The 12,518-nt window shown below is 41.5% G+C and overlaps 1 protein-coding gene across 7 annotated transcripts in view; it reads right to left on the minus strand.

Moving 5' to 3' along the window:
• Positions 1 to 2,315: 2,315 nt before the first annotated feature.
• FGGY (FGGY carbohydrate kinase domain containing) overlaps positions 2,316 to 12,518 on the minus strand; it is a 419,663-nt gene continuing 409,460 nt past the window's right edge. For all 7 annotated transcript variants that reach the window (XM_049617075.1, XM_049617074.1, XM_049617072.1 and 4 more), the window contains 2 exons: positions 9,559 to 9,620; positions 2,316 to 4,081 (listed from right to left, as the gene is read on the minus strand). In XM_049617075.1, coding sequence (XP_049473032.1) covers positions 4,000 to 4,081; positions 9,559 to 9,620 — 144 coding nt within the window. In that variant the 3' untranslated portion in view covers positions 2,316 to 3,999. The remainder of the gene's footprint in view (positions 4,082 to 9,558; positions 9,621 to 12,518) is intronic.

The raw sequence follows: 12,518 nt of genomic DNA on the forward strand, positions 1-12,518 counted from the left end.
GCCAGGGCTCAAAGCCATTATACCATGTTCCTTTCCATCCTACCTGTCAACCCTCTGCTGCTTCTTCCTTTTCCGGGTGTTTGATGCACTCCACGGCAGCAGGTGCCCCCTCCCCCCTTTTTTTAATGTTTATTTTTGAGAGAGAGAAAGACAGAGTGTGAGTGGGTGAGGGGCACAGAAAGGGAGGCACAGAATCCAGAGCAGGCTTCAGGCTCCGAGCTGCCAGCACAGAGCCCGAGGCGGGGCTCAAACCCATGAAGTGCAAGATCGTGACCAGAGTGAAGTCAGGCACTTAACCGACTGAGCCACTGCTCCAGCAGGTGCCCTTTTTATTGCAGTACCTCTTACATTGTAGTCACTTGTCTCTATCTCTCATTAAATGGGGAGATCTGGGCCATACTTTATTTACTCCTGTGCTCGAGTGCTTTGCACAGTACCTGGCACAGAGTAAGAACTTCAAGATGTTTGTTGACAGACTGGAAGTCCTAACCTCAGCAATCAGGCAACCAAAAGAAATAAAAGGCAAGGAAGAATCATTGGCAAAGGAAGATCATTGGCAAGGAAGAAATCAAACTTTCACTCTTCGCAGACGACATGATATTCTATGTGGAAAACCTGAAAGACTCCACAAAAAAACTGCGAGAATTGATATGTGAATTCAGAAAAGTCGCAGGATATAAAATCAATGTCTACAAATCAGTTGCATTTCTATACACCAATAATGAAGCAGCAGAAAGAGAAATCAAGGAATAGATCCCATTTACCATTGCACCAAAAATCATAAAATAACTGGGAATAAACCTAACCAGAGGTGAAAGATCTATATGCTGAAAACTAAGAAAGCTTATGAAAGAAACTGAAAAAGACATAAAGAAATGGAAAAACATTCCCTGTTCGTGGACAGGAAGAACAAATATTGTTAAAATGTTGATAGTCCCCAAAGCAATCTACACATTCAATGCAATCCCTTTCAAAATACCAGCAGCATTCTTCGCAGAGCTAGAACAAACAATTCTAAAATGTGTATGGAACCAGAAAAGACCTTGTACAGTCAAAGAAATGTTGAAGAAGGAAAGCAAAGTGGGAGGCATCACAATTCTGGACTTCAAGCCATATTACAAAGCTGTAATCATTAAGACAGTATGATACTGGCACAAAAACAAACACATAGATCAATGAAAAGAATAGAGAACCCAGAAATGCACCCACAAATGTATGGCCAACTAATCTTTGGCAAAGCAGGAAAAAAATATCCAGTGGAAAAAAAGACAGTCTCTTTAGCAAAATGGTGTTGGGAAAACTGGACAGAGACACGCAGAAGAATGAACCTGGACCACTTTCTTACACCATACACAAAAATAAACTCAAAATGGATGAAAGACCTAAATGTTGAACAGGAAACCATCATAATCCTAGAGGAGAAAATAGGCAACAACCTCTTTAACCGCAGCCACAGGAACTTCTTACTAGACATGTCTCGGAAGGCAAGGAAAACAAAAGCAAAGACAACTATTGGGACCTCATCAAGATAAAAGCATCTGCACAGTGAAGGGAACAATCAACAAAATTAAAAGGCCACTGATGGAATGGAGAAGATACTTGCAAATGGCATATCAGATAAAGAGTTAGTATCCAAAGTCTAGAAAGAACTTACCAAACTCAATAGCCAAAAAACAAATAACCGAGTGAAGAAATGGGTAGAAGGCATGAATAGACACTTTGCAAAGAAGACACCCAGATGGCTCACAGACAGAAAATGCTCAACATCACTCATCATCAGGGAAATACAAATCAAACCATGAGACATCCCCTCACACCTGTCAGAATGGCTAAAATGAACAACTCAGGAAACAGCAGATGTTGGCGAGGATGTGGAGAAAGGGGAATTCTTTTGCCTTGCTGGTGGGAATGCAAACTGGTGCAGCCACTCTGGAAAACAGGATGGAGATTCCTCAAAAAAATTAAAAATAGAGCTACCCTATGACCCAGAAATTGCACTACTAGGTATTTACCCAAAAGATACAAAGATGCTAATTCAAAGGGGCACATGTCCCTGTAAACAATCTTTAGAGCAGCAGTGTCAACAATAGCCAAATTGTGGAAAGAGCCCAATATCCATCGACTGATGGAATGGATAAAGATGTGGTATATATATACAATGGAGTATTGCTTGGTGATCAAATCCTGCCATTTGCAACAACATGGGTGGAACTAGAATGTATTATGTTAAAAGAAATGAGTCAGACAAAGACAGATATCATATGATTTCACTCACATGTGGAATTTAAGAAACACAACAGATGAACATAAGGGAAGGGAAGGAAAAATAAGATAAAAACAGAGAGGGAGGCAAACCATAAGAGACTCTTAAATACAGAGAACAAACTGAGGGTTGCTGGAAGGGAGGTGGGTGGGTGGATGAGCTAAAATGGATGATGGGTATTAAGGAGGGCACTTGTTGGGATGAGCACTGGGTGTTACATGAAAGTGATGAATCACTAGATTCTACTCCTGAAACCATTATTACACTGCGTGTCAACTAACTTGGATTTAAATTAAAAAAAATAAAATGATGTTTATGGACTGACCTGTAGTGACTTTTCTTCCCTACCTGCCGAAATCTATGTGTCCTCTATCCAAACTCATCTGAATTATGGCGGCTCTAGAGCCAACATTAGTGGTTACTCTTGGGTCTGGAATGTTGTGTGTGAGTGTGTATATGTACAAATGTGTATGTCTATGTGTGTTTATGCATGTGTTATGGTATCAACCTTTTTTTTTTTTTTTCAAATACTTGTCTCCATCAAAAGCTTTTATAGTCTTTATGTTTTTTTTTTAGTTTCCTTTAATCTGGAAACTTTACACAGCCTTTCTTTGTCTTTATGACACAGGCATTTTTGAAGAATATAGTCCATTAAAAAATAGAATGCTGCCCATTTTGGGTTTGTCTGATGTTTTTTTTTTTATGATTAGATTCAGGCTATGCATTCCCAGCCAGACTGATGCTGTGACTTCAGGCTAGCACATCTAGAGGCACGTGATGTCCATCTACCCATATGAAGTTAATTTTCATCCCCCAGTCAAGATGCTGTCCCATTTCTTCCCTGTATAGTTAATGTTGTTTCTCCTCTTGTAAGTACTAAACAATCTGGGAGGAGACATTTTAAGACCACGCATACATCCTGCCACTTGTTAAAATTCCCTCCTGGATCCACTGATGATTCCTACCAGTACCTATTTTTAACATGGTAATTGCAAGATGAGGATTCTGCCATTAAATGCAGTATCTGACTCTAGATTGGATCCTACCCAGGAGGGGCGGGGGGGATGCCATAAAGGACACTGAGTTATTGACAAAACTGGAATATGAGTGAAAATTAAATAAAAGTGCTATATAAAAAGTCTAAGGAAATTCACTCTCAAATGACTCAAAAATTCACGTGTGTGTATGTACATATACATGTATATATATGTGTGTGGAAAGAACGTACAATTGGTAAAGCCAATGGGGTGAATATATTAGAGGTAAAAGATGCATGGGTGTTCCTTGCATAATTCCTATTCTTGCAACTTTTCTGTAAGTTTGAAATTATTTCCAAATAAGACGTTAATAATAGGCTTTCAGCCACCCTATAAAATAAACATTAGCTGTCATACCTAAAGCAATGCAAGTCTTTCATCTGATGGCTGACAGTTACTCAACCAGTGCAAGCTTTCCCTGGGCTGAATGGGCTCCAAGGTCTCGTCCCATGGGAGACCCTATAACCTTATGGAAAACTTCTGTCTTTATGGTAGTGTCTGCAGAAACTGCTAACTACATCATGGTGGTATTTTGGAATGGAAGACTCTAGTTCTGGTTGCACACGTCTCGGTTGCCTTTATTAAGAGACGATACAGAAATGATAGAGTGATACCTAAAGGGTCTTGAATATAAGATAAGACAGAAATCCCTGATGTAGTGACGCAGAACCTTCTGGCACTGGCACCTGCACGCTCTGCTCAGTCTCCTTTCATGATTGCTGCATATTCCTTCTGGTGTTCAACCAGCTTCAGGAATACTTGGTATTTCTTGTCATAGTATCTGTGGGAGAAAAATGAATATGCTGAATGATCTCAGACACAACCGCGATGCAGCTTCCCCTTATATTCAGAAGAACAGGAACATATCCCTTATGGTCATGCAGACATCTCCCATTTTGTGAATGCTTCTAGCATCCTGAGCAATGGATCAGCATGATTCATCGCTATTATCCCTAACCTACGTGGGGTGTTATTATCCTCATTGTAGAAGGGAAGACATTTGCTCAGAGAGGCGTATCTAAAGTAGGACAGCTAAAGACTGGCAAGGCTGGAATGCAGACTGAGGTCTGTCTGACTTCACAGCCTCCACTATAACATACTAAGAGGCTTAGGCTCAACATAGGCCCCTTCTTACTCCCAGCTTTCATAAATATTTTACTTATGACTAGCCCCAGGTTTGATGACTGGTTTAAAAACCACAGCCCGAAAAGAGAAGAGACTGAACATTTTCATCACCCTTTGTGGATTCCACACCTACATTTCCTTTGCAGACTGCTTTATCTGGGAGTACAATCCTGTGAAAATGTCACTAAGGCCTTCCCTCTAGTTGTGCCCTGCTGTCCAGGCATCCCTGGGTGGATCTTGCCCTCCCATCCTCCTCTCCATCTGGGTCCTGGTAGACTTGTTATCCCTGGACCTGTTAGAATGTGGTGTTGGCCACGAGGCAGCCTGATTTTGAAAGGGATAATAGCAGCTAAGACAAATTATACTTGAACACTTGTAACTTTGTCCTTACTCCTCTTGGTTGGGAGGGGCTGACATGAGGTGGGGTTGACATGGGATTGAGGAAGCCAACTTCCTTCCAGAGGACTTCTTTCCTGAGAACTTCTTCCAGAAGAGTTCTTTCCAGAACATTCCAGAATCTATCAAGCCATGTGTGACCCTGGGTAAGTTCTTTAATCAATTTGTATCTAAATTTCTTTATCTGTAAATGGGAATAATTATAGAATCTACCTCAACAGAGCTGTTAGGTGAATTAAATGAGGCAATGAATGAAAAACACTGAGAATAGTGCCCGGATCTTAGGGTTATCAGTGCCAATTATGGTTACTACATTAAAAAAAATTAATATTCCAACATTATCAACACTCTTGCACTAAGTAGATTCTACTAAAACCCATTCTATGAGTCTTGAAATTTATTAATCATAGAATGATTCTGGGGACAGAAGTTTTCTCCTTCTAACAATACTCTATGACAATTTATCATTAAATACTTCTTATATTATATGAGATGGATATCTCCATTCTGGAATATCAAAACTGTTCGAAGGGAGTTTGGGTCAATAACCTTCTCATATACTTGAAGATTTTCAATTTTTATTTTTTATTTTGTTTTTTAAATATTTATTTTTGAGAGAGAGTCTGAGCAGGGGAGGGGCAGAGAGAGAGAGAGAGAGAGGGGTTCAGAGGATCCCATGTGGGCTCTGCACCGACAGCAGAGAGCCCGACGTGGGGTTCAAACTCATGAACCATGAGATCATTACCTGAGCCAAAGTCGGACACTTAACCAACTGAACCACCCAGGTGCCCTGAAGATTTTCAATTTTAATCCTGACAACTGTGCAGCAACTTTGTTCATTGGTCTTATTCTTTGCCCAGTGGAAGAAGTATTGGCTTCACAGGCAGAGAAGTCTGGCTGACTTTGGGCAACTTTAAAAAAAATTTTTCTTTTTGTTATTTTAGAGAGAGAGAAAAAGAGCATGAGCGGGGAGAGGGGCAGAGAGAAAGAGAGAGAGAATCTTAAGCAAGCTCCATGCTCAGTGCAGAGCCTGATGTAGGGCTTGATCCCACGACCCTGGGATCATGACCTGAGCCAAAATTAAGAGTCAGACACTCAGCCAACCAAGCCACCCAGGTGCCCCTGGACAACTTCTTTAAATGGTGTCTCTGTTTCCCTGCTGTAAGAGGGATGATAACCGTACCTCCGTCACAGATTGACTGAATTTTAGACATGAAATATTCTGTGAGCTGTCAAGTGTTCACAAGTAGGGATTAATGTTGTTCTTATATCCTTCCATTATCCTGGAACACCAAAAGATGGATAGACTATATTTTTCCTTTTTTTTTTACACATGGGAAGCTGAGGTCCAAGGCACATTTTCCCCCCGTGCTTATTCCTTTCCTCAAAAAATGTTTTATTGTAAAATACACATAACATGAAATTTAGCCATTTTTAAGTATACACTGCAGTGGCATTAAATACACTCACACTGCTGTGCAACCATCACCATTCCATCCACAGCTCTGTCTTCAGCTTGCAAAACTAAAACTCTGTGCCCATGAAACACCAACTCCTCATTCTCCCCCTTCCTGCAGCCCATGGCAACCACCATTCCACTTTCTCTATGAATTTGATTCTATGTACTTCATATAAGCGCAACCCTATAATATTTGTCCTTTTGTGACTGGCTTTTTTCACTTAGCATCATGCCCTCAAGGTTCATCCATGTTGTGACCCTGGATAAGTTGTTTAATCCATTTGTGTCTAAATTTCTTTATCTGTAAATGGGACTGACACATGTTGTGGCATGTGTCAAAATGTCCTTTCTTTTTAGGGCTGAATAATATTCCACTGTATGTATGCACTTTTCTTTAGCCATTCACCCGCCACTGGCTACATGGGTTGCTTCCACATTTTAGCCACTGTGAACAATGCTGCTATGAGCATGTGAGTAGAAATTTCTGTTTGAGATGCTGATTTCAGTCCTTTTGGGTACATACCCAGAAGTGGAATTTCTGGATCATATGGTAATTCTATTTTTAGCTTTTGAGGAACCACCACAGTGGCTGCATCATGTCATGCTTCTCCCAATGGTGTACAAGGGATCCAATTTCTCCGTATCCTTGTTGACACTTGTTATTTTCTCTTTTTTCATGGTAATCATCCTAATGGGTGTAAGGTGGTATCTCACTGTAGGTTTTGATTTGCATTTCCCTAATTATTAGCAATGTTGAACATCTCCTCATGTGCTTATTGGACATTTGTATGTAATCTTTAGAGGGATATCTATTCAAGATTGGTACCCACTTTTGATTTGGGTTGTTATTGTTGTTGTTGAGTCTTTTTTTAAAAAATTTTTTTTAACATTCACTCATTTTTTTGAGAGACAGAGACACAGCGTGAATGGGGGAGGGGCAGAGAGAAGGAGACACAGACTGTGAAGCAGGCTCCAGGCTCTGAGCTGTCAGCACAGAGCCCAAGGCGGGGCTTGAACCCACGAACTGCGAGATCATGACCTGAACTGAAGTCGGACGCTTAACCGACTGAGCCATCCAGGCGCCCCTATTGTTGTTGAGTCTTAAGAGTACTCTGTATATTCTATGTATTAATCCTTTATTAGATATATGATACACAAATATTTTCTCCTATTTTGCAGATTTCCTTTTTACTCTGTTGATCCTTCTCTTTGAAGCACGGGTTTTTTTTTCCCCAGGGCACTTTTAAGTGACTACGTTTACAGATAAATTTGGTCTGGGTAGAAGGATGAGATTGAGGATCTTTCTGAAAAAAGCATATTGAACCAGAGTCACTAGATTATGCTCTCTGTGGTCCTAAATTTTAAAATCAGCTGAATTTCCTCTCTTCTTATTCTCCCCACACTCAGTCAGTGGCTTCTGTGGGGCACAGACCTAAGTAAACGTCTCATACAGATAGTAATGTGACTTGAGGTACTGAGGAGATGCTGAAGTCTTTCATAAGGAAGTGTTAGCTTTCTACTTGCAAACCTTGGGCTGCCTGTAGATGGTGCTAGAGCACCACATGTGCTGCCTCCCCAGAGGAGGGCTCCCAGCTGACACGCTAAGGATGCTTTTCAAAAGAACATGTGGATTTACTGAAAGAACTTAAAAATAGACTTCCCTCAAATGTCTTGGGAGGGTCAGGGCAGAGATGAAGAACAAGAATCTTTCTACAAAAGGAGGAAGCTGCTAGCCGACGACTTCCAAGGCCAGTGGGGACTCAGACCTCTCAATGCTCCTGACTTGAGCTCCCCCATGTAAAATGGCCTGCCTCTCTGACTCCAGAATTCAGGGAGGGCTTTATATTCGGAGGGTTAACAATCCAACTCCATGTGGAAACCTGCTTTAAGAAAATTAAAAGGAACTGGATTGCTTTTCCATGGACATTTCCAACTTTGTTAAATACTGATCATGCTTCTTCAGTGGGATCAGCACCTTTGCCTGTTACAGAGGTGGGATTTGCTTTTATGCTTAACTTCAAATACATCCCTAAAATTATAAAAGCCACTTGGACAACTGTCCTTCCATTTTCATTGTTTTATTTTTTTGAGAAAGATCTTATTTTTTAAGTAATCTGTACACCCAACGTGGGGCTCAAACTCATGACCCCAAGATCAAGACTCACATGTTCTTCAGACTGAGCCAGCCAGGCACCCCTATCCTTCCATTTTTAAGCTCAGTGCCAATGACTTAATATAGGTGTTTTTCATCTGTCACCCAGATGGAAAAGACTTCCGTGTGGCCTCTCTGCTTTTACCCTTGGGTCCTCTAATTCACTCTCTGACAGGGATCTTTCTAAAATCTGCGTCTGGCTAGGTCCTACCGCTGCCTGAAGTTCAGTATCTCCAGTCTGCCCGTAGGATGAGGTTTCCATCACGGCCTCAGAGCTCCTTATGAGATGACCCCCTCCACACCCCCCTCTCGCCTATTGTACTTCCTGCCACTCTCCATCTCACACTTTGTATTTCAGAATTCTACGTTGTTTATGGTTATCTAAATATAGCAAGCTGTTCCCACCTTTATAACTTTGCACATGTTATTCCCTCTACTGAGAATGTCCTTTCCTGTCTTGGTCTGTGAGACCATTTCTTTCAAGCATTAAAGACAGTGTAGACTTTGTCTCCTCTCAAAAGCTTTCTCTCACCCCTACAGGGTCACATTCCTTTCTTCCTTGAATTACTTTGTCACCCGGTAATACTTCTATTGTAGAACCTCTCCTTTCGTTCTGAAATGATCTATGTGCATACAGAAGATTATGTCTTATTCCCCTCTAAACCCTGGCCACAGGCAAATTAGCATAATGTGCTGCCTATAGCAGGAGCTCAGTAAAGTAGTATTTTGTGAATTGGGGTTAAAATACTGACCAAGGTCATGTTGTAGTCCCCAATGCCAAGAGATGCAATGGGTGGAAGGACAGACAGATGCTACTGTGTCCTTTAATGGAAGATGTAAGAGAGCCCCCATTTTAGAACAAAAGACCAGACTTGCAGCTAATGACATAGGGAAAAGATTAGTGGTCTGAGAGTTCAGAAGTCTGTATTTGACCCACTGGTCTGGCCCTACCTTGCTCTGTGACTTTAGGTAACAAAGTAACTTCACCTCTTTGGGACTCAGTTGTGTCAACTATTAAATGAAAGAACTGGATTAGAAGCCCCCAAGGTTTATTCTAGCTCTGCAGTTACTTATCCTTGTATGTCCTCATTCCTCAGTATTGTGCATATAAAAAATACAAACTTACCTTTTATCCTCAAGTCTGGGAAACACGACTTTCCCAACTTTGCTCATTCTAGACATTGCCTCCTGTCAAATGGAAAAAAAAGAGCTGAGTTGGCAAGCTAAAATCAAAGTGATTTGTCATGTGCAAGAACATTCTAATTAGATACCATTCCCCCTTAGGATATTCAGTTGGTCCATTTTTTTTTTTTTTTCAACTTCTCTTTGGTGGTGAGAATAAAACCCAATGAACATTAAAAGTTAAATCTATGACCAAACAGACTGGGCTTAATAAATGACTGAGTACTGAAGGCTTCTGGGCAAAACCAACCCCAAAAGGCAAAACACCTTTAAGACCACCTGCAGAGAGCAGGAAATTATTTTCCCTTCTCATTACCTGGAGAGGAGGGCTTAAGAAGGCAATATAATTAGCGACTGAGTACACTGTTTACTTAAACTCAAGATAACAATAACTGAATGGAACCCACTTTGCACCTGCTCTTCAGGATAACATGTTTAAGACTTCTTCAGTTCAGGGACGCCTGGGTGGCTCAGTAGGTTAACCGTCTGACTCTTGATTTTAGCTCAGGTCATGCTCTCACGGTTCATGGGTTCGAGCCCCATGTCGGGCTCCACACTGGCAGTATGAAGCCTGCTTGGGATTCTCTCTCTCTTCCCCTCCCCTGCTCTCTCTTTCTCTCTCTCTCAAAATAAATAAGTGACTAAAAAAAAACAAAAAAAAAGACCTCTTCAGTTCATTGTCAGCTCTTTTTTCCAGCACTCTTTAACACTGTGAGCACAGATGTGAGGCCTGTGGGCTGAGTCCAATTTACTTGAACTCTGGAATATGACTTCAGGACATTCTTGTCTTTACAATGGGGCAACTGGGCAGACGGTGAATTGCAGTGGGTAGGTGGACGTGGCTGATATGTGCAGCATGAAGATCAACCACGGCTTGTGTGGGCTCCATTATAGGAATGAGAGGGTTAGGTTTCCTTGGGCAGTCTCCCAACGCTGGTAAGGTGATGGAAAAGTTAGGGGGAATGGAATGAACCCAAACTCTGGAGTCCAACAGACTCGACCAGGGAGATGGTAGGCAATGGCACGATACATCTCCTCAAATAGGCCTGCCTTTGGAACAGTTATGGAACTCTTATTGTTGAGGATATAGTGATTCTGGGGTAACGTATGTACAACTTCTTATTCCACATATCTATTAATTACTCACTATGTACCAGGCATTGTGCTAGGTTTGCACGTGACATACCCTTTGTCCTGGGGAAACTTACATAGTAGCAGGGGAAGAAATAATTTATATATTATTTCTATGCATTTATTTACATTTATATAAATTATTGTATTATATATTTTATTTACCACTGATTCGTTTCTGGTATGCCATGTACTTACCTCTTTATGTACACCTTATCTTCCCTCCCACTCCTTGCCCTAACCAGAATGCAAGCCACATGAGGCCAGGAGCTCTGTCTACTTACTGCTTACTCAGCACCTAGAATATTCATAAAATAAACCAAGCCCCTTCTATGTACCAAGCACAGCATTCAAATGCATAGGAAACAGATATGAAGATCACATGGGCCTTTTCACCAAGGAGCTCACCAGAGAATGGAAGAGACATTTACTGTGATCAAAATAGAGTGTGATAAACACTTTGCTAGAAGTAGATAAACTTCTTCTCTGTAGTTATTTGAGGGTTAGGAAAGTTGATACTTTTTCATCTGCTAATCACTTACATATATGTCTTCTACCCCGGCTAGGATGCTCTACCAACTCTTCCCCAAGGATGACATGAACATTCTGAGAGTTATCTGGTTATCTAGATAAATCCTCAATGGATTTAAAAGGGCCGACTAGGAAATAAGAGATGCTGAGGTCAGCAAGCACAGTGATGACAAAAGAAAATGGCAGTCATAAGAAAGGGGGAGATTTTCTAAATTACGAAAAATTACTGAAAAGGAAACCATGATAAGAAGAACTTAAAAAGGACAATCTGGGGCCATTTTGTGGAGGGACAAACATTTAAACACATTTTAGTGAGACTGCTTTTATTCCACTCTACAAGGATATTTTAAGAGCTCTGCTCACTCCGTATTTTCCTTCATAGACGAAGTTCTGGTTCCTTTAAAGTAAGCCCCATATCTTGTGAAGATGGCCTCAGCAATCTCCATTGCCAACTCTCTTGTTCTGTCCTCACTTCTTCTTTCAGAGTAGTGCTCTGCAGTCCTTCCAGAGTGGATTCTGCCTCCTCTTGCTCTTTGGAATCCTGAAAATGCCCTCAGGAAATACTCCTCTTGGTTGACCTCAAGCCTTGGACTTGAGAGGACATTCCGGAACTGCCTTCATGGGTGGGACCCAGGAAATTTGTATTATAAAGGGTGCTCCATAAATGTCCTTTCCTTTCCCAGGGAAACAGTTGTGTGGACAAATGGTACACACCAGGGCTTTCTTCCCTTCTTCACATTACCTTTGCCTGTTTTTAAAATAAATTAGTGAGGGGGGCGCCTGGGTGACTCAGTCGGTTAAGCATCCGGCTCCTGATTTCAGCTTAGCTTACAGTTTGTGAGATCAAGCCCCGCATGGGCTCTGGGCTGACAGTACAGAACTTGCTTGGGATTCTCTCTCTCCCTCTCTCTCTGCCCCTCTCCTGCTTGCGCACATGCACTCTCTCTCTCTCTCTCTCTCTCTCAAAACAAATAAACTTCAAAAATAAAATAATTAATTATTGAGAAACAAACACCAGCACTAGAGATTTTAAAGGTTTAAAAAGAGGGGTTTCTTTAAAAAGTATAGATTTCAGGGGCACCTGGGTGGCTCAGTTGGTTAAGCGGCTGACTTCAGCTCAAGTCATTATCTCACGGTCCGTGAGGGCTGTGAGTTCGAGCCCCGCGTCGGGCTCTGTGCTGACAGCTCAGAGCTTGGAGCCTGTTTCAGATTCTGTGTCTCCCTCTCTCTGACCCTCCCCCT

Source organism: Panthera uncia (assembly GCF_023721935.1).
Source record: "Panthera uncia isolate 11264 chromosome C1 unlocalized genomic scaffold, Puncia_PCG_1.0 HiC_scaffold_4, whole genome shotgun sequence".
NCBI lineage: Eukaryota > Metazoa > Chordata > Mammalia > Carnivora > Felidae > Panthera > Panthera uncia.